At 39.8% G+C, this 27,661-nt stretch overlaps 1 protein-coding gene across 3 annotated transcripts in view; it reads right to left on the bottom strand.

The window, feature by feature from the left end:
* ATRNL1 (attractin like 1) overlaps positions 1–27,661 on the bottom strand; it is a 619,481-nt gene that overhangs the window by 69,490 nt on the left and 522,330 nt on the right. For 2 of the 3 annotated variants that reach the window (XM_044439583.1, XR_006415620.1), the window contains exon 28: positions 22,213–22,333. In XM_044439583.1, coding sequence (XP_044295518.1) covers positions 22,213–22,333 — 121 coding nt within the window. Of the gene's footprint in view, positions 1–22,212; positions 22,334–27,661 lie in introns of those variants that run through there. The other variant, XM_044439591.1, reaches the window with a different exon arrangement.

The raw sequence follows: 27,661 nt of genomic DNA, 5'->3' as shown, positions 1-27,661 counted from the left end.
AGGTCAGTGACCACCTCATCGTGGTTATCAGGGACGTTAAGCTCTTTCTTGTATAGTTCTTCTGTGTAATCTTGCCACCTCCTCTTAATCTCTTCTGCCTCTGTTAGGTCTCTGCCATTTTGGTCCTTTATCATGCCCATCTTTGCATGAAATGTTCCCTTCCCTTCATATCTCCAATATTCTTGAAGAGATCTCTGGTCCTCCCTATTCTATTGTTTTCTTCTATTTCTTTGCACTGTTCATTTAAGAAGGCATTCTTGTCTCTTCTAGCTATTCTCTGGAATTCTGAATTCAATTGTTTGTATCTTTCTCTTTCTCCCTTGCCTTTCACTTCCCTTCTTTCCTCAGCTATTTGTAAAGCTTCCTCAGACAGCCATTTTGCTTTCTTGCATTTCTTTTTCTTTGGGATGGTTTTAGTTGCTGCCTCTTGTACAATGTTGCGAACCTCTGTCCATAGTTCTTCAGGCACTCTGTCTATCAGATCTAATTCCTTAAATCTATTTGTCACCTCTACTGTATATTCATCAGGGATATGATTTAGGTCATACATAAGTGGCCTAGTGCTTTTCCCTACTTTCTTCAACTTAAGCCTAAATTTTGCAACCAGAAGCTCATGATCGGAGCCACAGTCAGCTCCTGGTCTAGTTTTTACTGACTGTATAGAGCTTCTCCATCTTTGGCTGCAGAACACATAGTCAATCTGATTTCTCTGTTGACCGTCTGGTGATGTCCATGAGTAGAGTCATCTCTTGGGTTGTTGGAAAAGAGTGTTTGCTATCACCATCGTATTCTCTTGACAAAATTCTACCAGCCTGTGCCCTGCTTCATTTTGTACTCCAAGGCCAAACTTGCCTGTTATTCCGGTTATCTTTTAGCTTCCTACTTTAGCATTCCAATCCCCCATGATGATAAGGAAATCATTTTTTGGAGTTAATTCTAGAAGGTGTTGTAGGCCTTCATAGAACAGGCCAACTTCAGCCTCTTCAGCACCAGTGGTTCGGGCATAGACTTGGACTATTGTGATGTTGAATGGTTTGCCTTGGATTCGAACTGAGATCCTTCTGTCATTTTGAAGATTGTATCCCAGTACTGCTTTTCCTACTCTTTTATTGACTATGAAGGCTACTCCATTTCTTCTGAGGGATTCTTGCCCACAGTAGTATACCTGATGGTCATCTGAATTAAATTCACCCATTCCTGTCCATTTTAGTTCACTGATTCCTAAGATGTCGATGTTCAGTCTTGTCATCTCTTGTTTGATCACATCCAGCTTGCCTTGATACATGGATCTTACATTCCAGGTTCCTATGAAGTACAGATCTTTGCAGCATCGGACATTCCTTTCACCACCAGATACATCAGCAACTGAGTGTCCTTTCGGCTTTGACCCAGTCGCTTCATTCTTTCTGGTGCTACTAGTACTAGCCCTCTGCTCTTCCCCAGTAGCATATTGGACACCTTCTGACCTGAGGGGCTCATCTTCCGGCGGCATATCTTTTTGCCTTTTGGTACTGTCCATGGGGTTTTCATAGCAAAGATACTGGAGTGACTTACATGTAGGATGGGGTAAACATATTTTAAATATTCCATGTATGGAGTTTTAAACTGGCTTTTACAGATGTAAAGGGTAGCTTTGCTATACTGGCAAATTTTATCAAAGGAATGCTGTGAAAGGGACTTACTGGTTAATACCCTTTGTAAGAATCTTGGGACAGCCTATTAAAGGGACAGTGACCACTTCATTGCAGAAATGCAAAGTTTACTAATTTTGTGACATCTGAAAAAAGTTGCCAGGCAATATCAACATATATGCACCACACTGTATGTATGAAATATGTGATTTTTGGCACACTGTATGGCTGAGCTGGAGAGAGGGTGTGAACATACTAAGGCATGTATTCCTTCAACCATTTTAGTGAACTCCACCAGTCTAGGGATGAGATGAAATGGGAATTAGCTTTGTAATCCCCCATCCTCATGGGCCTACCTTTCCTTTAAAGGTACTACAGCAGGCCCAGAAGAAGTGTGGAATGAGCAAGGAGGCCAAAAATATACCATAATTCTATTCTATTCTATTCATAGAGATGGTAGGCTTTGAGTTTTCTTATGAAAAATTGATACCTGATACAAGAAACAGACTAACAGATGACCTGAGTGCTGCATGTGCTGCTATCAAACTAACAAAGTATGAGCCACGGTTTGACAGATTATCAGCATGCATACAACAGCAAAGATCACATTAACTGCTCAAAAGCATGCCAAATGCAAACTTTTACCTTTCAATAAAAAACTGTTTGTATCATTGAAAGCTCTGTTATTGTGTTTTTCTTTTAAGACAAAAGATGTTAAGGTATGAGTTGTTTTTTCTAAACTAAAACCTCAGTATTCAGGTTTTATTGTAGTGTTGGCACTTTGCAATAAATAAGTGGGTTTTGGGTTGCAGTTTGGGCACTCAGTCTCTAAAAGGGTCACCATTACTGTGATATTCTTATATGCCTCTTAGAATGAGGCTTCCAGAGTTTTAAACAATGCTTGCTCCACAAGGTAGCTGAATTCCCATCAGTCACTTTGGATATATTGTATTAGAGATGCAAATCTCAGTGATCAGTTTTATAGCTTTGTTAATTGCATTCTTGTGCAAAATGGAAATAGCCATAACAACTATTTTTAATGGCATATATCAGTTAGCTATATGGAAGGTATATGGGGACAAACTGAAAGTAACATTTGTGCTTCACCATAGTAATGATGTTTTGATATATAATTTCCTCCAAACTAATTGCCACCTTATAAAAGTAGTTTAATAAATACTGGCAGTTCCTAGAACTTGTACAGTAACTTGTCTTATATTTCCAAAGAGAAAACCCCACAGAGTATATATGGGAAGTAGGCAAGCACGAGATATGATTCCTTGGCATATCTCCAGTGAAGTTGGGGAAATTATTACTAAGGACCAAATACTGACTTTTATTCAATGACACACAGATCATAGGCTATGCCCACAGCTTTCAGATTAAATGTATGGCTTTTGAATTAAATGGACCACAGCAGCTGGGGGCCTAGGGGTGCTGCACATTAGAAATCTGAAGAGCTATGAGATGCTGTGAGAGATAGATTGGGATGAAAAATAAGCACACTAGAAAGATGAAAAAATAAGCGTGATATGAACTGACAGTTCTGAGTTTGATGCAGAACTAAAACTGCATCTATCAACTGTCCCTGCCAGATATTGAAACTTTCTTCTGTACTGGCTCAGTCTCTATCACCAGTCCAGTCAATTCTATACTTGCCAGTTTGATGTTTTCTGTCTTCTAGCTGCCACCTGGCCTATTTCACCTTTTCTTTTTCACTCATTCGTCATGATCTTTCCTGTCTATTTGTGTCAGGCATTGCCCTATCTTGTACTATTTCCACTGAGGTCTAATGCATAGGATGACCAGCTATGCCTCATACTTTCCATTCAGAAATGAAAGGGTTGAAAGCCAGGGAATGCTGGTCTTCCCATGACTAAGTTCCCATCCTTTCTTTCTTAGATTAGTAGGTGTTTGTGTTAGGGCAAAGTGTTCCTTTTGTCTTAGAATTATACTTTGGGGTGTAAAGAGATTGCTTACAAGCATATTAAATATTGAGTACAGTAATATGGCTAAATATTGATTGTCATCATCACCAGTATTATTGAATTTACTACTACTGCTGCTGCTATTGAACTTTAGGGTGCAAATAGATTGTTTGCAAGACTATTGACTACAACGCCATTTATCAGTACTGAATATTTGTTCACAAGGGACAGCTTTGCTTGGAAGAGGATTTTTAAAATCTAGCATTCTTTCTGTGGGAATGAACTAATGAATATGCTCAGTTCTACAAATTAATTAGTTTAACTTTGTTGGCATACTTTGCCTTCAGTAGGAAGCCCCAAAGAAGTCCTAATTCTTGGGAAGTCACAAATGTGCTTTTATATTTAAATGATATGTGCAATATTGAATGAATTATCAGGCACAATCATATAACAAAACATCAGGCCTTTTGTTGTTTCTCTTTCAGCACAACTCTCTGACCAAAGAGAACTTCAATAGGTCATTCAACATTCCTGAAAACTGGCTGTATTTTGTTTGGATACATAAGGATTGGATTTACATATCATTTATGAAATGCCCAGTACTGAAACTTCTGGTCTCTAGCTGATGCCTCTATAACATACACACATTAGGGAGGTTTGCTTAGTGCTCAGTTTCCCTTTTAATTTTTGATGTGACAACTTTAATAGATATTAAAGTAATAATATCTCTGCAGTCACTTCTGAAACTGTTTCTTCTCCTGATACTGAAGGGTACGAGATGAAAAGATTCTTAAAATTGGACAGCTGCAAAATTTTAAGTGCTACTTTTAAGGCAGAACTGTTCCAATCATGCTTTCAAACAACTAATAATACAAAACCTTGACATCCTTCTGACAACATTTTCCTGAATCACAAATTGCTCATGCATTAGACATTCTCTTAAAAGGATCTGAAGCAAATACAATAGTGAAGTATATTGCCAGGAAAGACCAGGGCTCAGTGGTGCATTGCAATCTTTGAATAACATGCAGAAGGTCCCTGCTTCAGTCTCTGCATTCTCAAGTTAAAAATGATCTCAGATAGCAGAGCTTGGAAAGATCTTTGCCTGGGACCGCAGAGAGCTACTGCACTGGAGTAAATGGTACTGGGCACGATAGACCAATGGCCTTAGTATAGGCAGCATCATGCATTCATGTCATATATACAGGGGTGCACAAGTAAATGTCATGTGTATCCATTTAACATTCTTATCGTCTTCCCTTCCGTCAAATGCAGCACAGAGCAACTTACAGTATTGATAAAATATGCATCAGTAAAACAATAAAATCCTACTGTCACAATATGACAGATTAAATTATAACAATAATCTAAGCAAAAAAAATCAAACCAACAAGGCAAATGCTTGTGTAACTAAAAAGATATTTAATTTAGGTTTATAAGTATCCTCAGTGGGGGCTAATCATTTCTCTCCTGGTATGAATTTAGGGTACAGTATAGGATGGTAACTGATCAGATCATTCACATGAACTATACATAGGTCAATTTGCTTCCTCCTCAACCTACTGGCCTAATAAGTTTAATGGTTATGCCCACAAATTGTTCAATGCCACAAAGCCATCAATCTAATTGGTATTGAATAACTGTGAATAGCTGAGGGCAAGACTTCAGGGCAGATGTCAAGAATCCCATGCAGCTGAATGAGCAGGAGAGCGTTCAAATGCCATGAGGTTTGCTTGCCACTGTTTGAAGTAAGCAGAGTAATAAGCATTATCCTCTAAAGGTGTGGTCATAATTACTGAGTCTAAAATTACCTGAATGCACCACAGACAAAAGCTTCAGCCAAAGCATAACACATGAGTTACTAAAACAAATATAGAAATGGCAGTCCCAGTAACACATGAAGACTACTGTGATGAATAGCTAACACAATGAAAGAAGGTTTCAAAGGGACTCAAACGAATCTGAATAATCAAGTAATTCTGGGCTAATGAAAATATTCACTCTGGCAGTTATCACCTCTCCCTTCCTTTTTCCTATGTGTAAGTGGTTTGTGTCTGGGGAACTCACATCACTGAGAAAGCCCTCCCCTGGGTGACAGTCTCCACACTTCCCTCAGAGTTGGCACTCAGACCAGAAGCATGCAGACATCCAGTGAAAGCAAGCTAGGACTAGTCTCTTTGGACATACAGGCCTCAGATATTAATCTGCCTGCCACATTCTACACCAGCTGCAGCTTCTGAACCATCTTCAAGGGCAGCCCCGCCTAGAGTGCTTTGCAGTAATCTAACTTGGCAATCATCAGAGCAGAGGTTAATGAAGCCATGCTATGCCTATCTAGCTAGGGGCACCACTGGACCACCAGAAGGCACTGGGAGCCACCAATGCCACATGAACTTCAAGTGACAAAGATGGACTTAGGAGCACCCCCAAGCTAGGAAACTGCTTCCTCGGGGGAAGAGCAACTCTATCTAGAACAGGTTGAACACATCCAGTCAAAGGAACCACCCAACATCAAGCATCTCAGTCTTGTCTGAGTTTCATCTCAGTTTTAGTTGCTTAACCCTCATCTATTCTGCTGTTTACAAATTAGAATTTCCATATTTCCTTCCTTCCTTCCTTCCGTCCTTCCTTTATTTATTTTTAAAGGATAGCATTCCTCAAAATAAAGAAAGTAAAAGGATATGACTCAAATTTTAAAATCTTAACTTGGGAAACCTGTGATGTTACTTTACCATCAAACCATCTGTTCCTCCTACTGTACAGAAGCAGAACATAAAAGAATGTTACTCAGGCAAAAAAGACATTTTAGTCAGAATGTGTAATTCTTACATATAATTATATTCATTTAGCGTTCCTGTAGAATGTGACAAAACAAGCGATTTGATATGCCATTCTCAGGGATCTAACACTGGTTTATCTATTACAGTACTTGAAGAATATATGAACACTCAAGGTATTCAGCTGAGCTGAGGGGAGGGGGAAGCACATTTCGGAAGTGATATCCTTTACTACAAAACATAATAGGTACATATTTTCTTTACCCTGGGGTAGCAGCCATCTTTCTCTACATTACATATGTAGTATCTAAATTATTTTCTCAGTGGTTAGAGAGCACCAGTACTTGGACAGCATAGAAATAAATAATTTATTTAGTATTATTTAAATAAGTATATAATAGTAATATATTTCATTTTATATCTGTAGTGATGTTAATCCAGCAGTTTATAGCCAGCTATAACAAGAATGGGGTAAATTATAATCTATGTACAAACTCACAACATTTATTTCTAGAAAAGCAAACTTTATTTCTTCAGGATACTTGTATATCACCTGTCTGTTCAATGAATACTTGAAAGTAGCATGCGATGGTGGCACCTCACTTGTGGAATATGCTCTCCATACAGGTTCATCTGGTGCCAACTCTTTATTCTTTCTGGTACCAGACCAAGCCCTTCTTATATAACCAGTATTTTAATTGTTAATTTTAATATATTTCTGATGTAATTCTATTTTAATCAACTACTGCTAATTGTTCTGATATTTTAATTGTTGTAAACCATCTAAAGATTTTCTATGGAAATATAGACTCTATAGAAAATTTTTTAATAAATAAATGCACTACATCTCCTGGAAGCATAGCAAATACCAGCGCAAGACTGGCTCATGTTGTCTTGAGCTGGAGTTCCTTCCTATGCACTTTTGAAGCCATAGACCTTTCTTGAAAAATGTTCTTTATTGACCAAAGCATTTTTCAGAAGCACAAACACGCAGAGTGAATGTCTGAGCATGGACAGATCAGTTCATTAAACCCAATTTAGTATTCACTTCCAAGAACTTTCCTTACTAGCATTCCTGGGCCCCATCCCTTTGGGAGGGGCCTTCTGAAAACGAGCACACCTCCTCTCTGTATGCTGATCCTGTAATTGGGCCACCCTCCTCTGCCAATGACATGTTTCAGGGTTGAGAGCTGTACCCACATCATCTGTCTCTGGGACACTCCCCTGTTCCAAGCTTCATCCCACTAACCATACATCTTGGTTATTCTTAGAGGCTTCCTTCCTACTTGGGAGGTCGGCCTTCAGATAAATGTTCATACTTCTTATATCTCAACATCTGGAACTGGCCCACATTCCAAGGACTCTCCTGCTCTTCTTCCTCCTCCTCCCGCTGAAGTCCAGCCAATCAGTCTTGAGAGTGTGTGTGAAGTGCAGCTGCCTTTTTCATTTCCGACTCATATGATCTAAACACTTAGGACACTTTCCCTTTACACTTTACTTCAAAATTTGCACAAACATGACATGGAGCTAGAGTCTGGTCACTTTCTAACACTTTTTTAAGTCCTTAAATTGTAACTTCATGAGTTTGTAGCTGTCTTCAAAACTTACTACTTTTCCTTTGATGGTCCTGGAATGTTCATATCAAAAGAAGGAACAAGAAACTAAAAATTTATGAAACTAAAGAAAGCTTATCTCTGTGAATTGCTTCAGGGCCTGCCTGAGGAAACTGGTCAAATTTGAAACAACATGTTTCCCCTGCTCAGGAATTGTTTTTACTTTATGATTTTGTATCAAGCCCATTTAAGATGGAGTTTTACCTCAGTGACCTGTATGCTGGACCAGTATCTTAACTTAGTATCCTGGGAAATGTGTAGTACTATATAAATATTTTAACTTGCCCAACTGAACATGCCTATGTATCTTTTGTCAAGTACAAGCCTTTCAGAGCAATAGCATGAATCTAAGAACAAATGTCACATTTCAATACTTAGTGAAATCCATATGTTTATCAAAACCTTAAGGTTATTGCAGGTAAAAGAAGTATTTGATTTCGAGTCATTCACATATGGATATTGTAATACAAATTTATAGATGATAATCTGTCCAGATGGCATGACATGTACAGTCAAGGCAAAGATTCTGATTGTCTCCTGTATTCATAGGAGCTTCAGAAGACAGCTTCTAAGCATACAGGTTGTACAGTCACAGGTCCCAGGTAATTTGGGCAGCTCTAGTACTGGATCCAGGTTTGAGGGGACCAAGGCAAAAATGTCCTCTGTCCCCTTCTGAACTGGATGGCTGGGAGCTACCATTTAAGTGATCCCCCAATGCCCAAAAGTGACATTATGTCTGGGTTATGGTGGGAATTTAAAGTGGCAATTAGATCCAGCTCCCAGATGCTGTTTGAAGTGCCTGGTGATGCAGAAAATTGAAGAGATAAGCGAGAGAACTGGTGTAATCAATGGTCATACCCAAAGATGCCACTTCTTCACTCATGAGAGGACAAAGTCCACATGTGGTTTTTATACATTCATCAGCTAGGTCTAGAAATTCTTATGAATGTGTGGAAGATGGAGATGGGACAACCAACTTTCCTCCTCCCTAATACCCCACTTCAGCATATTCGTTCACTATGCATGCCATGTGGCCTACACAGGGCCACAGTAAAGAAAATGCTTGGACTGAAACAATGCCATCATACTTTATAACTTATTTTTATTTATTTATTCGATTTATATCCTGCCTTTTTCCTGCAAAGGGCTCAAGGCAGCTTACATCTCCTCCTCCATCTCATCCCCACAACAACAACCCTGTGAGGTAGGTTGGGCTGAGAGTCTGTAACTGGCCCAAAGTCACCCAGTTGGCTCCATGGCTGAGCGGGGACTCGAACCCAGATCGTCTGAGTCCCAGTCCCCTGCTCTTAACCACTGCACCACACTGGCTCTCCTACTTACATGGATGAATGCCCTCCAGGATGTCCGGTCCTTCACAGCTCTGCTCACCTCTTGTAAATTCAAGGCAGTGCCTTCCTGTATGGAATTGATCCATCTCATGTTTGGTCTTCCTTCTAATCAGTCTTCCACTTTCTCTAGCATTATTGTCTTTTCCAGTAAGTCTTGCCTTCACATGATGTGCCCAAAATATGAAAGACTCAGTTTCATCATTTTAGCATCCAGGGAAACATCTTTCTCAATCTGATCTAGGGACCACTTGTTTTTCTGTTGATCAAGGGCAGTGATGGCAAACCTTTTAGAGACCAAGTGCCCAAAGTGTAACCCAAAACCCACTTATTTATCCCAAAGTGCCAACACTACAATAAAACCTGAAAACTGAGTTTTAGTTTAGAAAAAACAACTCACAGTTAGTCCTATGTACACTGTTATCTGATTCTTGGCTGCTGGGGCAATGCTGGGGTGACTTGGCTTGTGTGCCGACAGAGAGGGCTCTGTGTGCCCACTGTGGCACGTGTGCCATAGGTTCGCCACCACTGGTCTAGGGTATTTGCCAAGCTCTTTAGTATCATGTTGTGAATGCATCAGATTTCCTCCTGTCAGCTTTCTTCACTTACAGCTTTTATATCCATACACAGAAATGTTCAGAAATATAATAATGTGGATTAGGTATGTACAAGGAAGCCATTCTCAGCGGGAAAGTGGCTGGATTCCCTGGTTTTGGTTTCTTGGATTCCAGTTTACATTGCAGTAGCCCAGATTTTGATGCCTGCAGATAATTTTTCAGTTTCTTCTTTTTCAGCAGCCATTGCTGGAGCATAGAGTTGAATGATGGTCATGTTGACAGGTTTTCCAAGAATTCTGATGGATAGGATTCAGCTGGACTTTGTATCATAGCCCCTTACTGCCTGTGCTACATCTTGACTCAACATTAGTATTTCTTCTGAATTTAACTTCCAGGGTAGAACATTTTGTGTTTGACTGGAAATGTTCCATTCCAGTCCACTTTAGTTTGCTTACACTAAGTACTGCAATGTCTGAGCGATCCATTTCTTGCTACACAGCTTCTTGCTTGCCTTGATTCATACTTCTCACATTCCATGTTCTAGTTGTACAGAATGTGGATCACCAGACTTTCCCTTCATCTCTGCATATCAAGCACTAGACTTCCTTTGGGTTTTGATCTAGTTGTGTCATTAGTGAGAACTCTCTTTGTACTTGTCCTTTGCTCTTTCCCAGTAGCTGGTTGAGTGCTTTCTGACATGAAATTTATTTATTTATTTATTTATTTATTTATTTATTTATTTATTTATAGCTTTTGTATGCCGTCCTATTATATAAGATCTCAGGATGGCTTACAATATTTAAAAAGACAATTAAAACAATTGCAATAAATAATAAAACAGAACAAAACAATAAATTGCAAAACAAACAGAGTGGCTTAAAACTTAAAAACTATTAAATTTTAAAATACTGTTTAGATAAAAAGGTTTTGACCTGGCGCGGAAAATAATATAAACTTTTCTCATCTTCTGGCACTCTCTCTTGTTTCATTTTGGATTGGTCACCATAGGGCTTTCAAAGTAAGAAGATTCAGAAATGGCTTACCATTGCCGCCTTCTGCACAGTACTAACCTGTGTTAGCTTGAACATCTCTGCCATTGTCTGCGAAAGTTCCTCTGACAGTGTCACCTACAATTACGACTGCTGCCCAGTATCTGTCCTTCATCAGTTTCTCTGTCCCCATCACCATCACAAATACCCATCCTGTTAGTGTGATCATTACTCCTTAGGAGATTGTATACATCTTAGTCCGATGCCTCAGCTTTGACCATTCTGCCTTGGGTGACCCTGCTAGGAGATCAGCCTAGAGAGAGAGTCTGGCCTTCTGGTGGCATTGCCCTCAGCTTTTCTGATATTACAATATGCAAGAAGAAGCTGTAATGAGCTATATAGTTCCAGAAATTCTCACCATCCAATTTCAAGCTCCCATATTGGTGTATGTTTGTGTTGGGGCTTGGCTGGGGAGAACAGAGGAAGTCAAGTACATTCATAAAAGGTTTTGTATGCATGTGTCAAATCTGTTGAGCAATTACTTTGTCTCTGTATAGTGGAGGGTGCTGGTACAATCTCACAGAACATTTTAAGTTATCATTGTGCTTGACTTTTCATTTGTTAAATGGCTAGCATGTTGTTTATGAAATGCATAAGTGAAAAAGTCATACTGTTAGACTTGAAAAAAGTTTTAAGGGGAAAAAAGATAAATGTCCATTTTCTGTAACTGGTGAACTGGCGAGCAAAACATTCATATTTCCCAATGATTTCTTGACACCAAAAAGCAAAACCATGCCTAAAGTTAGGTAGCTTCAATGGTTATATAAAAAGACAAATATTGCCTTAGAACACTCTATTTATGACATTTTCCTTCTATGTATATTTGCGTATTTGAAGGGAAGGGAGAAGCAATGCAATGCAATACAAACCCAGTTCAGATGGTAACATTGTCCAATATCTCTCCCATGCCTAAAGCTGTATTTGGGAAACTTCAGCTGGCACAGAATGTGATGGCCTGACTTTTGCCACTATTTATGTTTTCTCATAATGTGGAACTTGTGACAGAAGGAAAACAATTACGCAGAGAGGAGTAAGGACTAACAACCCACACAGTGAGTCGTTTTAATATTTAGAGACACCGGGGGGTAAAATGATGTGTGAGTCTGTCACTTCATATTGTACCCAAAAGCTTTCTAAAATCTGAACTTCTCTAAAACAGAACTTGATGGGGACTTCAGAAACAATACAAGCACAAATGTTTTGTGATTAAGACACAGTAGGACAGTGGGTTATCAGGTGGCCCACAGTATTTTGGCTTTGCACCCTCCAACCTTTCATTCCTGTTGCAATGCCTCCAGACAACCCTTAATAATAGGAATTCTTGGGGATGATCTAATTTACCTACACATGCCAAGATGTGCTCACTAACTGCTGGATTGTTAGCTACTAAACAAAAGTGCTGAGTATGCAAGGGAAAAGCATGGGCATTTGGGGGTTTTGAAATATTTTCTTTCTATGTTCCATCTTGCTTTCTCTTTCTCTCACAGCTAGAGATGTGTATGTGTGTTCAGATGCACACGCACACGCACACACACAGACTAAGTTTAGAAAATATTTACTCAGTTCAAACTGAGCCAGAGCCAACTTTACTTTTAACTACTGTCATACAATAATGACCTCCACTTGCCAATTCATTGACTGACACTGCATAGTTCTACACAAGTCAGCTAATCTACATTACCCCTTTAAGCTTCACATTAGAGTGCTTATCTGTTTTTGAGACAAATATTTCAGAAATAAAAACATTGAAACGAAACACTGAAAAAAAAATCAAGGTCAAAGTAGGGAACCATTGAAAAACTAAGGTGTACTGTAATTGTTCCAAATCTTCTTTAATAAGAGGGAAAAATCAATATATATTCATAGCCATTCCATTAATTATGGGGTCTGCAGGTATACACAACATTGGTTTTCTGCAGCAATTAAGGTTGCAAAATATTGGCACATTGAAAAACAAACAAGCAAACAAAAAACAGCAACAACAATTCTCTCTTCTGACTGTCGTTCACAAATGTGTATCTTTTTGAAGTACTGACCCTAGTACATACAAAGCCTACACCTTTTTTGAAACCAAAAAGAAAAAGCAAAATGAAGCAGTCATAACTGAAATGGAAAAAGAAATCCCAAAGAAATCTTATATTTCCTTAATTTCTGATTTATTTATTTTTAATTAATTCAAAATGTTTGCATTATAGCATCAAAGGGGGATTTCAGATATCAGTAGGATCTCTTGCCAGATATAACACTTATCAATCTGTGAAATGTTAAATCTCTAAGGCAGTTTCATTTTATACACAGGTCAAAACAAGCAATAATTCCTGATGCTTGCAGCTGTGCCGACTCATCCATTAAGTTACATTGCTCTAATCTTTCTTTCATAATGAATGTTGATATTTGTCTGCTTTCACTCTGTGTGGCTTGTGCAGACAAAAGCTATTAGAAGACTTTCTTGGCAAACCTGCGCACCTTCTAATTCATTTAGTTCCTGTCCCAGAGCATTCGCTGCTGTTTCATCCTTAGACTTCCTCTGGCCAGACCATGACAACTCTGAAATTATGCAGGAGCTTTGTGGACCAATCTACTTTTGCTGTGCGGCAAATGTCTCTTATTGCCTGCCTTAGGGTCAAGTGACATGTCTTACTTTCAAAGAGCCTGGGTCGCTTCCAGGACCTGTCTTTTGTAAATGGAAGGGCTCTGCTTCTAGAGGGTGCCTTTGACTGATTTTAGGATATTTCCACTCTCCATATTACAACTCGTCCCCTTTAGCAAGATCCACTTTATGCTCTGTTTAAGATTTTCAGAGCTAGAAGGCCTTACATGGCAAGGGAACGGCAGGGAAGTCCACTGTTCCAGTCCTGTTGCATGTGCCTAAACCCGGTTTCATACCCTTGCATTTTCACCAACTGGATCACAACACTGGGGAAAAAAATACTCTTTGGGATCTTAAGATGCCCTTCCCCTTCAGTTGCAGATCCTGCACTATGCCCTTGGATTGTTTTGCTGTACCATTCTTATTTTAAACATAATTTCCCCAATTGCAGTGAATCTGGAATTTAACAGACTGTTGCTTCTTTTTGGAAGAGTATGATGGTTGATTGTGACCACAATCAACTATTATTCCTTCTTTTTGTTCCTCCTTTCCAACAAGCATTATCATGTCCAGAAATTCAGCATAACACTAGTTATGATTGCACCAATCTAGATGGTATTAAGTTAGACTAGCTACAAAAAATATTTCAAATGCATTTAGAATGGCAGCAGTCTCTATGTCAGTTGGCCATGGCCCAAAGAAAAAAGTTATTGATATTAAAACTTACAAAATGATGAAAAAGAGACACATAGTAATCAATAACTCACAGCATACATAATAAATGGTTATCCCACATATAGCATTGATTCAAGAATTTTAAAAGCGCTTTGAATTAAGAGAAAAGTTAAGACTTTTCATCATATTCCAAATGGGATGGAAATAGAAAATAAGGCTCATATTTTTAACTTTTCTACGCTGTAAGCAATAAAGTTGTTTTTACAAGTTTGTGCTTATACTAAGCTACATTTCATGAATATTACTTTGCCTTGATAACTTAAACTTGGTCATCTGCATCTGGAGCAAAAGCTGCTGTGAGCCAATGACTTTGGTGATAAAAAAGCAAGCAAGCAAAATATCTCTGGAGCCAAAGCTCAGCAAAGAGAACACAACTATCTCAAGAAAACACAAAGCTTCTGGGAGCAAACATGGCCTGCCATGCTTTGTGCAGGGGAATGAGCTTGCTGCCTGGGGAGGGTTAGCTCTGCTCACAACCAAAGAGAGGGAAAAGAGATGGCATGGAGGGAAACCCTCCCCTCATGGCCATGATCTGACAAAAAAAGCTCCACTGCTACAACTAGAAAGTTTTGGGTCTGGGTGGGGTATGATCTGGCAACCTTTTCTACGCTGACCTGAGTTCCATGATGAAAAACACAATATAAATAAATGCACAAAGTATACCTGAGCCCTATATCTGCACTGCATTTTAACTTAGCTAGAGAGAAAGGCTGTGGCAGTACAGTTTTAGCAGCATCTTTAAGGAGGATGGGAGGTACAAGAGAATCAAAGGGAGGAGGACACACAGAGAAATGGAGGGGGAAAATAGGGTTGGCAGGAGACAAATAGAGAAAGGCTTGGGACAGGTATATAGAGCATGGGCAGAATGTGGAAGGTAGAAAGGTCAAGGAGTGAGGGGAAATGAGAGAAGGAGCTGGGATTGTTCCCTTTTCTCATACTACCTGCATTCCACCGGTGATATTGCACAGATATTTACCTAGTGACTCCTAACATAAAAGTTAGTCACTGCAAAGGAATCCAATCTTAGTAATGGATTTTTCCATATGCTGGCCTGCAAAATATGGGCAGGTAAAGATAGCAATTAATCTTGATTAAGTCTCACTTTAGAAACTTGGGTGGGGTTTTCCAGCAAAAAAAGGTACCTTCCAAAGTTTCCTAACATTGCCAAGACCAAGGGTGTGCTATTAAGTACTGTATGGTGCACAGATTGTTTGTATGGTACACAGAGAAAAGTGGCATTGATCTCTTAGTCAGCTCTCACTCAATGCTCAGTGTGCACACATCTGTTTGTCAGTACTGCTTGGTTGGACAACTCAGGGGAAGTAAAGTTGGAGAGAAACCAGGTTTTGGAGGGCCCTTGGGGAAGACAATGACAATGGGCTGTCTCTTTGTCAGTCTACCTTCACACTGCCATGGCCATCAGCTCCTACTGCTCTTCCTTCTCTCAGAATTGCTAGCATTAGTTTGCTTGACAGGCAAACAGCCGGGAGATGTATCTGCTGCTCTTTCTTGGCACCACCACTCCTGCCTGAGCCAGAGCAAGAGGCGGCTGAACAGGCGGATTGCAATGGTGAAGGAGACAAGCAGTTCCAGGGGGTTCTTGTCAGTGGGCAGGCCCTGGCTAAACCTAAACCATTTATTTTGCTTTGGAACCTTAGAGGTATGCTTTTTGGTGTGCATTTATTAAAGTGCACACCCCAGATTAAGGATGTGTAAAGAATCCATTCTGGGGCTGGGGATCCATTGCATTCCCTGGGTTTGGCTCCACAGATTCCCATCGGCTTTCCCACAGCCACGAGTCCCAAGTTCCCAGTGACAAGGCTTGCCACACAGACGTTGCGCAGGCAGCATCGCGCTTCCATGCCACATGCAGCAGCATTCTTTTCTGCTGCTGCACATGACGCAGAAGAAAGCTGATCACACCATTCTGCCCAGCATCAGCGTCCTACACGACTGCTGCACAAGCAGTGTCCCTCTTCTGTGTCACATCTGCCACCATGCCTTTGTCTGTGCTGCTATATGTGACATGGAAGAAGGTTGCTGGCCGTGCAACCCTTGTCACACATTTCCTCTTGGCTCAGCTCACTTGCTAAGACACGGCTGAGAACAAGAAGTCTATGGATGCTAGAGAAAGAGATTCCTTGGAGAGTCAATGCATCCTCACCCTGGATGTGTTTCTTCCTCCAATAGTGTGACATTTGCATTAAAAAAAAAAAAAACCCCAATGTGGTAGCAAATTCAGCAAATGATGGAAATACAAAGTAAAAAAAAAACCAAACAAAATGTTCATATATCCCTATGTCTTGGCTGGCTCTGTAAGACTTGATACACTAGTGGAAGGCGCAGAAATCCTTCTACTGCTGCACTACAGTTTCGCATAGTGGACTCCTGAAATGGTTTTCACATATGCACATGTCCTATGTAAACCTTTCCCAGGCTGGTAACCTCCAGATATTTTTGATGACAACTTACAGATTTCCTGACCATTGAGCATGTTGGCTGGAGGTGAAAGGAGTTGGAATCCAAAACATGTGGGGGACAAAGAATTGGACAAGGCTGTCCTATATGTTGGTTGCTGTACACCTAATGCTCTCAGAGCCTTGCCCTCCATGACTGCACAGTGGGGCTCAGCTGTGTTCATAGAAGTTAGCCGCTCCAGTTTTAGTTGCTTAAGCACTTCATTCTGCTACAAGGCAGCTGATAGACTGAAAGAGAGAGCAGTTTCTGGCCAGGAGCAGCTGTATCCAAGGCTCTGGAAAGAACTAAATTATGGTTCTCCAATACTTAGGTCAGTAAACAAAATAAACCAAACAACAAGAATATGAGGGGGTAATGAATAAATTATCTGAAAAGAGCAAACTGCCAATGATGCAGCAGCAAGCAAAGGAAATAACTAACTCAAGGTCTGGCTATGTAGTTTGGGTGAAATATTGAACAACACTGAGAGAACAATCTAGGAGAAAAATAAATTCTCTAGAATGAAGAGCTGAGAACATGTCGCTGCAGACAATAAAAATATACCTGCTAACCAAACTTTAGGGATAGGGTTAGCTGCAAAGTTCATAAATCTTGATACCAACTCCTTCTAGGCTAGTTCAGAGCAAGGGGGGAATGAGAAGGCAAATAAGAATCTTACCAAATATTTCAAACAAGCCATAATTTAATGTATGTGAAACCAACAGTAGAGTGGACACATTTATCCTGGCTACAACCGAGTGAGCTGTAACTAAATTTACTCTTACGTAGACATAACTCACACTGTTATCAGTGGTACTTAACTTGAGAAAATGTGCTTTAGAAACATTTGCAGATCAGAGCTGTAAGACTGGAAGGGCCTTAGAGATCATTTAGTCCAGCTTGCTACGAGAGCCTACATACCCAAGCATTATACCATATAATCAAACGTATGCGTTAGCAGAGTTGTGCACAAGTAAAGTGTAGAAGTGTTCAGTAAGTCATAAAATAGCCTATAGCAAAGCCAAATGGTTTTATGAGCTATGCAAATGCACCAGGGAACATTCTAGAGGGCAGGAGAAAATGTGTCAGCAAATCTGTTGATCAATAAGTACTTTTGAAGATTTTGTTGCTGCTGCTGTTCTCTGGGGCAAATGTGACCAAGAAATTCATCAAGAGGTGCCAAATAATGCAAATAGTGATCAGAATGCTCAACAACAGCACTACATCATGTACAGAAAATGCATTTTTAATATTTTGCATGTGATTATGTCTTTTTTCCCTTACCCAAAAGTAATCCAATTGCTCCTCACTGAAGCCCCAGTGTGGATCAGGGCCCTCATGCCTGCTATATACATAGGATGGGGGAAAAGGCCTTTTCTTTCCTTATTCAAATTGCAGGTGCATGTGATGGGGGAAGGGGAGTGCAATATGGTAAAAAATACATTAGGAAAGAAGGGGCAAAGTGTTATGTTTTCTACCCCCACAAGCTAGGGTCCTTTTCAGTCCCTTCACATTTCATTTGAACAAGAACACTATGAATTGAAAGTAATGTGTAGTTCAGTTCTCAGGAAAATGTATTTGTGTACAGGCTGAGGTATGTTTGGTACAAATTCAAGTGCATCTCATTTGCAATGCAGGGTTTCACATTTTTGTAATCTGAAATAAATGGATGGAACCAGGAGAAAGTTCCAGAAGCCAAGTGGCTTATTGCATGACCTGGAATCATTCATTGTCTTGCTTATTCTGGAATGATGAAGAGCAACTTTCAGAGGATGGGCAAAAGATTTTCCTAGGGGAACTGCAATAGGGATTAAAGGAGAGCATCCCTTTTTGATGAGTACCAGGGAGCTAATCAGAGACTAGCTGCTTCTTGTGTCAAGTGCAGTGCAAGTTCAGGGATGAAACCTGAGCATCAGAAGTATTTGCTCAAGCAAAGAGATGCTTCTTCATATATGCCCTTCTCTTGGCTAGACTGGACATAATATCATATTGAAGTCTGTGGGATGGTGATGTGAGATTCCATGAACATACTTGAAAGTAATAAATCTGCATCAGCTACGCTTACATGATTACTGGAATGTATAGCTTGATTTTCTTGTTCTGGTTTTTTTTATTACATGGTTATGGGTGCAAAACTGTTCAGCTCTGAACGTATACTTTTTACAGTTTATAGTGTTCAGATATGGAAAATGTTACTTAGTTCAACAGAAGCTGAGCAAAGAATTTTCTTTGTCAGGGTCAGGAGTCACAGGTTGCACACCTCCTCTCCATGTGCCAGTCCTCTAATTTAGCTGCCCTGATGCCAATTCATGGGGTCAAGAGCTGGGGCTGCCTGGTCTGTGTCTCAGAAACTCCCTGCACAGGGTCTGCTCCTGCCAGCTCTACTTCTTGGTTATTCCCAGAGACTGCCAGTCCACCTGGGGAGTCTAGCCTTGAGATAAGCACCTCTGCTTCTCACCTGTCAGTATCTCAGCATGGCCCACACTCCCAAACCACCAGTTCTACTTCTCATTCTGATTCGTTTGCAACCCAGCCAGTGGTCCTTGAGAATGAGCACCCAAAGCAGCCTTCTTTCTCACTCCCAACAGGTATGGTTGGGATTGCAAGGTCCCACCATATATACCAAAAAAATCCCTACACAGAGAAAGCTAGCAGGTCAGGGATAAGAATGGGTTGGAAAACCTGCTCTCTAGCTTTTATTATGTTTTTGTGCGTAATAGGATCATTGTTGTTGTCATTGTTCAGGGAGTTTTCAGCTATATGTCTATATGCCATTTGTAGTCATCCTGCTAGTCCATGCCTGTGGTAAGAAATTATACAACTCAGGAACTGTCATAGCACACAATTTGTTATGTTGTGTGGTTCATGACAAAACAAATAACCGCAGGTACAGACCTACCTCTCTGTTGCAAGCTTTCCTTTGATGCAGTAGAATCACACAACCATCATCAAAATAGTGGGAGTGGCAGAAAACACATTTTGAGGAGGTGTTTAAAAGAAGAGAGGAGGAAGATATTTTATGGAATTTCATGCATTATGGCAACAGACCTTAATGAAACTCTGAAAGCTACTTTTGCCAAACCAGTCCTCTAGGCTTGTGCCAGTCCTGTGCGCAAGAGAGACTGCAGGGTTCTTGACTGGTTTCATAATGATCAGTACACGAATCTTGCCAATGTTTCTTGTGCTGATCTGTGCCAAGTCTACAATTTAATTTGGTGAGTATTGTCCTTTGCTCCTTCTCTTTCCTGTCTCCTTGTCCTAGCAACTTCATTTCTGGCACTGGCGCAAGTAATAGAAAAAGCACATTGCATGGCTGTACTCATGCAATTTTAAGACAGGCCCAAGATTGTCTGCCATTTACTTTGCTCTAAAGTACTGAAGTTTAACCCATATTTTCAATTTGCATACCTGGAATCTATGGACTTTTCCTGCCCTTTGCAATTATGCATTGGCTGGTAAAACTAAGGAACAGATCAATTGCTGTAATTTAAAAATATATATACAGTTACAGATTTGAATGGCTGTTTGCAGATCTTGGGTTGACAAAGTGGTCCACTAGTGCTTGCACGATGAGACAAGACAGCAGAGCTGTGCTAAAAAGGCCCATTTCTCACGCTGAAGGCATGCTGGATTTAGGCCACAGTCATTCTCTGCCCTTCATAAATCCAGTTTATTAAAGTCGATCTCTACATGTTTCCTTGCCTCAAGCACAGACTCTCCCAAGCCTGCATATTTCTGAAATATCATTGCCCTTGACATCCCTATTATACTGCAATTAATTGAAATAAGCAGGGACTAGATATGGATTTTAAAGAAGCTAACTCACACTAAATATAACACATAGATTAAACTTGAACCTTGTTTCTTTTCTGTAATGCAATGCAGATTTCAGATACATATGCATGGAATGCTTCTGTTCTTGAAATTGGTATATGCTTAGAGGAGGTGGGAGTAGTTTGGGAAAGGGACTGTGGATGAAGTATTGGACACCACCACTTCCAGAGGCACCAACTAGCACTGGATTCTCATTCCTTTGAGTCCAACCTGCCGGAACGTACTAGTAGTAGCACTACTCTTCATGACTTAGCAGCTGCCCATATTTGTTTAACCAGGGTTTCCCTCAAAACATACTATGTAAGGATGGAGTGTCATTTTGAGAAGGGTTCTGAAATGAAAGCAAGGGTATGGCGAGGACCATTTGTTCTACTGGGGAAAAAAGTGAGAAGAGTGCCAGTAAGGCGTCATGTTTCACATTCTACTTCCCTTTCCACCACACACTTAATTTTGACTTGAAAGTTTGCTCCAGTTTGTTCCACCTTCATTAGTTCACATGTTTAATGACATGGTTGGCTTGCTACTTTCTAAGGAAGATATAGTCCAAAACATCCGCTCAGCAACCTGGTATCCTACAGATATTTTGGACTATTCTCTCATAAACTCCATCTAGTATATCTATGGTCAGGGTTAGGGTAATTTAAAATATTTGGGAGGACACCAGATTATCTACACTTGGCATATCTTCAGTGCCAAAGTTCATACTTTTTAGGGCACTTGAACCATCACCTTCAGTGGGCCACTCCTCCGATGAGTTTATGCTCTCACTACCATTGTAACCAGTTCCTGTTGTTCATCCTTCTGCTTTTATTCCTGCCACTTGCTGGCTCACTTGATAGGCAGAGAGCCACTGAGTAGGTAACAGCATCTACTGCTTCTCTGTCTCACTGCCCCAATTGTCTAGGCCAGAAGGACAAATTAACAAGCAGGTTCTAATGGTGAAGAGGAGGAGGAACTCTGGACAGGGGAGCTTGCTTGTGATGTGGGCCCTTGGCAGGTGTCTATCCATGTTTACCTTTGATGTCAGCCCTGCATGCCATCCAGCTAGATGCAATTACATGTATGCCAGGCTGTTTTTCCAAGTTGAAGCAGACAAGCTAAATCACATTTTAGTGCATGATGCCTTGAATTCCTTTCTGAAGTAGAAAGGTAGGCTTAGATCAATAAACTAGAGGGGCTAATCTAAGCATTACTCTCTGCAACTGGGAAAACAGTTTAAAGTGTGGGGGGTTTAAAATGTATCATTCCATATAATGTAATGCACATGCAATATATGCTGGTCTGCCACTAATATCTATTTGTTCTGCCCTGCTTGAAATGCTTACTTGAAAGGTAGTTAACATTTTGAACTGAAAACATACAGGAAATCAACAAGCCATGTCTTGTCAGCCTTGGTTTATTTTCTTTGGTACAATCAACCGCTCAAAGGAAGCCGGCATTTTCAGTGGCTGAGCAAAGAATGATTATCAGTGCCACTGGTTCAGTGAACAAGGCATTAAAATTAGGAAAGAACTTCAGATGCGGAGAAAAAAATGACTTAAAAATATAACATTACCAAATTTCTGTTGACCCTGATTCTGTAAACAGTTTGTACTGTTGGACAATTGGCAACATTGTTAATAATACTGTATACATGTACAACTAGAAGGGTGCCACTGCATTGGGACTACAGATAGTTTTTAGTGGCATTCTTACCTGACTGACCAGGTGGTGGGACGCCTGATGATCCTCTTGGTAGGCATAAAAATACAGTAAGTACCGCTGCTTTGTTTCCTGAGCAAGGTTCAATGGCAATTGGTTTTGGCGAACCCTGGAACTGAGAAGGAATACAACATTTGCAATCCGGATTGCTTCTTTTGGGTTTTTTAACTCAAAACATTTACACCCATCCATGCAAACATGCTAACCTCAGAGTTTCCCCAAGGAAATTCTCCATTATTGTTATTATTTTAAATGAATTATTTCATTGACTTAAATATAGGGTTTCATAAATAAATGCAAACTATACATTTATAGGGTAAAATGCAATAACTTCAAATAAAGCATATTTTCATTTTGGCATATTTAGTAATGTACAATATTAATTTTGCAATAATTGTAAATTAATTGAAATGTTCAAACCAACTATCTGATGTTTTAGCACTAGCATTACTCATGGGGTTAGCATCACTCAACAATTTAGACAGATGAAACACAGTGGGAATAATATTGTGCTACATTTTCCAAAACAGTCTTGGTTATGGCAGTTGTCTCCTGCCACCTACAACAGGAGAACAGGAGAATATGTCACTAAAGATAAAAGGTGCAGAGTATTTGACCTTGCATTTTAAACCTAATATACATGAAGAAAGCCTCTTGATTAAAATCAAAAGGACAAAACGACTAGAAAACACATCTTGGACTGTGGTCAGTGTGCAACATTGCACAAAGTGTATTATCCTCTAGTAGGAAGCCAGAAGCATTATGTCTGATGCCCAAGAAGCTCCTAAGGGGCATAAGAATCAGCAGGAGTAAATCATGCTACAATAAACACAGAACATTTTTTCTTGCTTTAGAACAAAGCCTATGTAGAGAAGAAAAAAACAACATCCAATTATTAGTTGTACATGGAGACAGTATGGGCAATCACTAAGGGTTAACCAAGCCACTATGGCTTCTTAATTACTGATGACAATGCATACAGGGCACAGTTTCTCTAATTATTAATATCTGCCTGCATGCAGCTTGTTGTGTCATGCAAAGCCAAGCAGCGTATCTTGTTGGAGATGAAACAACCCTCAGATAACACCCTGCCTATATGTGGGCATTGTTTCACCCTCCATTAATCCATGTAGTCTGGGTTCAGATGATACAGCAAGTTGTGCCTAGACAGGTAGTCAGAGTAAAAATGCTTCACATGTGCGGAGGATTAAACACAGCTTGGGTAACCTTAGTGATTTGTGTGAACTAGAAGTAGCTGGCCTATGCAGCTTAGTGCTGCCTACATTACATGATAGTCTTCAGAGTTTTAAAGAGGAATCTGGTACTGTCTGACATCTCCAGGTATGTGGTGATGCTAGTCCCCTGCTAGGCAGCAATGTCAGGGATTGAACCTGTGATCTTCTACATGCAAAGTACATGACTTTTAAAAGAACAAACTTTTGAAACTTGTTTGTGGTTTGGGGGTGCTCCTGGACCCAGGTCTGTCCTTGGAAGCACAAGTGGACTTGTTGTCCAGGGGTGCCTTCTTACAACTATGCCAGATATGCTCCCTACCTCTGGAATAGTCTCCCCCAGGACATCCACCTACCACCATCTCTATTAGTGTTTTGGCACCAGGCAAAAACATTTCTTTTTAATATCTTTTTTTAGTAATTGATCCTGTCCATTCTCAGTGCTTGCTTTGTTGTGATTTAGTTAGGTTTTAAATTTTGATAATGAAGTTTTATTCTTTATTTATTGTTATATGTATTTTTATCTTTTATTGTAAGCCATCTTGAGACTTTGGTAATAGGTGGCATAGAAATGGAAGTATTGAACAAACAAACTGAATGCAAAAGTCCCTAAATGGGAAGCACATACTACTATAGATATAAGGATGTTTTTTAAAAGGAAGAAAAGTGGTGAGGGGGATTAAATTACATGGACATAAGGACTACCGGCTTCTTCTTTGCCTCCAGAGCTATCACATGCTCTAGTAGTCAAGGAATGCTCATGATGCTAGGGGTATCACTGAACTGTGCAATAGCTACGCATAAAAAGTCATGCCCTTCTAAAAGGCCCCTGGTATCCTGAACCCAGCTGTCACCACAGTAGTTCTTCTCTGGCTTAAACTGTAATCCAAACCAGAAAAGGGCTTCTTCTTTCTTCCGCCACCAGGGCAGTGGCTGTGATGGACTCCCTGCCTGGTATTTGGATATGCTTCTACTACAGCCTCCCAGGGTCAGGGATGCTGGGAAAGATACCTGATTAGAACTGCACTTAAATTAGGTCTGATTAAAATCAATAGGATAAATTTAGACATGCCTTAAGTCCAACTGTTTGCAGTGACAACTAAGAACAACTAAGGATCTTAGGATCCAACCGAACTTTCCTATGGCATCTAAGAAAAGTTTTATTTCCCAGCAATTCTGGTGCCTGGAAACTTCTGTGTCTATAGTGATGGGTTCCACTTTTTCTAAAGAAGAGTCTTCAAAGGTAGTAGAGTCGATTCTGAGTCAGACAAAGAGGTGGAGCCAGAATCTGCACCCAAAATGTTGAGGCATTGGCACAGAATAAGCCAGGCAGTTGTTGGGAATCTGAAAGTTTCAAATTCTTTAGGAGAGTTTAGTGAGCAGACTAACCAGAAAATCATCAATGAAAGGGTATGCCATCAGATTAAGAGAGCAGAAGAGCTGGAAAGAATTGTATACTCCAACAGGAGGACCAACCTTGAAGGTGTGGTTTACTCCTTTCGGTCCAGAAGTGAGGAGGAGTATTGTTTGGAATCATCTTCTTAACATTTAGTTGCATTTTCTTGGTGGCTAGTGTTCTGACCTTGCTTGCTTATTTATGACTGCGTTCTGCTATATTATTCTTTTGTGCTACAAAGCCAGCCTAGCTGATCAGTCTTAACATAATAAAGGTTTTCTGTTAGACAGTCTTTGTCCTGTTTAGAAGAAGGGAAAGAACAGCCATAACAGTAATAATATTTCAAGGAGCAATGAAGAGAGAGGTTTTCACTCCCTGCTCCCATTCTGCTCCTGTGCCCATCACTCCCAAAGTTTAGGGAGATCACAGGGGACCAGGTCAAGGCATTCAGACTCTTTCACACTCCTGAAGCCATCAAGAGCATGACAGAATTCATTCTAAGCATGGAATTAACCAAGCTTTTTTCTAATTATCTATTTAGAGGAAATAAATTAATAAAATAAATAATAAAATAAAAAGCTCATGTCCAAATCAAACACAGAAGAGAGTGATCACCCAACACTACATGGCACTCATACCACCATGCTGTGGTTGCTACTTTGGAATTGTTTAGTTCATCTTTCCCACACTCCTGCCCTCCTTCCATCCCTCACTCCCTTGCTGAATAATATCTGATTTAAAATTTTAGTTCTACCTTCAACTGGTTTGCTAACAATGTACAATAAATAGTCAATAAAGCAATTGTTCAACCTGGGACAACAAAAAGGGAAAAAAGTAATAATACCTACATGAGAATGCAAATGAATGTGTACAGTTATGCATATATTTCCTATATCTGTTCCATCTCTCAGAATGCTTGGTTTATCCTACGTGCACAAGAATATTGTCTGGAGAATCAGATTGTCTAGCTAGACTTTGATATTCACATGTAAATGTTAAAATAGGTTGCAGCAACAGATTTCTTGAGCTGCTAAGATTCAAAGAGGAGTAAATGAATCCAGTCCGAATACAAATCCACAACATCCATAGTGCTTGAAAAAAGAATTAGAATTAGTCATATTTCCATATTTTGCATTTTTCATTTCAGAGCCTGCATATTTAATTTTGTTCTGAAGATAGTTCTAAAACACATGCAGTTAAAAGTAGTCATTTTATTCTACTTTTAAACAAGATTTAGAAAGCAACCCTTTCAAAATATCATTTTCTAAGACAAAAAACCCCAAAAAGTCCCATGTTTTGAGTGGTAGTTCAAGGCCATTAAATGCTTTCCATTTACATGAAAAAATAGAAAACTATATATAAATGTCATGTTGTTTAAGAATATGATGCAAAATCTAGTTTAGCTATGTTAAAATATGCTGACATACTAATTCACAGTATGAGGAAAACATTATTTCTCATAATTGCATTTAGCATATCTGTTTAACTAACACAAAATTTGAGCCAGTAACAACATGAAAGAATTTCTGGATTCAGCCTCAGCCCATTGGTGCCCCTTGGACAGAACTAGGAAATGCTGTTTCTGGTTGAGAAGAAATAGGCTACAGCCTGACAGAGCTCCATGAAAAGGCTTTGTTTAATTAAAACTTAGCTTGGTTTGGAAGGAAGATTCTGTGGGCTGCAGAAAACCAGCTCTGAAACAGTGACCACCTGTGTTCATTACGGAAGAACCGGGATAAGCAAGCAAAGAGATGGAAAATGTCTATTATACTTTTTAATATCCCTGCCTTCCCCAGGCTGCTTGTGAGAAAACTCCTGAGTTTAGTTTAATTTGGGAATCAGGCTTTAAAATTGCTCACACCTTGGATCACCTGTCTGTACTGGTATTTGTGGTCCTAAACTTAATAAGCAGCACAGGAAAAACTGCCGCAACATTATGCCTTGGACACTGGAAATCAAAATGATGCTAATGCTGCATTGCACTGGATGCTTCTAGACAAAGTACAGGGGAGCTGATTCACATTCTTTCACAGTATAGAAGCTCTAACGGCATGGAAGTAATTTGGGTCAGCACATGCATATATTGGCTGCAGATTGTTTATACATGGCTGAGAGCAGCACTACCATTTTTGCAATACAAAACAGTAGCAATGTCTTGCAATACAAGCACCTGTTTGCTATCTCTTCAGCTAACAGTAGCTTCAGAGAGGAGTGCAATTCGGATCAGGGATGCATTGATGGGGGAGGGAAATTTCAACCTATGTCTCTTTTGCAGATCTCTCCCCTCCTGCCTCAACCCCAGCTTTTAGCTGCAGCCATTACAGGGTAAAACATACCAAATGTGTAAAATTTGAAAATAAAACACCATCCAGAGACCAGATCATGGGACTGCCATATCCTGTTTAGTTTGGTCCTTAAGAATATGCATCAAAAGTTACTGGTTTGTATTTCTAGTAAAGAGAAACAACCAGCACATTTCCTTCCTTGAGTGTCATCCTTTTGGAAATGAAGTAAGGAGAGAGGATTTTAAAGACTAATCAGGATAGGTGTGATGCCTTTGCAGAAACATAAAAGGGAGGGAGGGAGGGAAGTGATTTAAATATCTCAGAAACTGCCCTTGGTTTTTGAAATTCACATGAATAAAATATTTTCAATTGTAAAACTCCCAGAAGCTCAGGGATCTTTGCTATTTGTATTTTCTGCTAATAAATTTTAAAGACATATCCTGATTCAAATGGTATTGCCATTAACTATTTTCAGCTGAACCTCATCAAAATCAGTCGCATACAGCATTCTCTGTTTTCACCAGAGAAAG

The sequence above is a fragment of the Varanus komodoensis genome, unplaced genomic scaffold (assembly GCF_004798865.1).
Source record: "Varanus komodoensis strain SLA01 unplaced genomic scaffold, ASM479886v1 scaffold1, whole genome shotgun sequence".
Classification (NCBI taxonomy): domain Eukaryota; kingdom Metazoa; phylum Chordata; class Lepidosauria; order Squamata; family Varanidae; genus Varanus; species Varanus komodoensis.
Note: the sequence above shows the minus strand (reverse complement) of the source record. Positions and strands in the feature narration are given on the sequence as shown.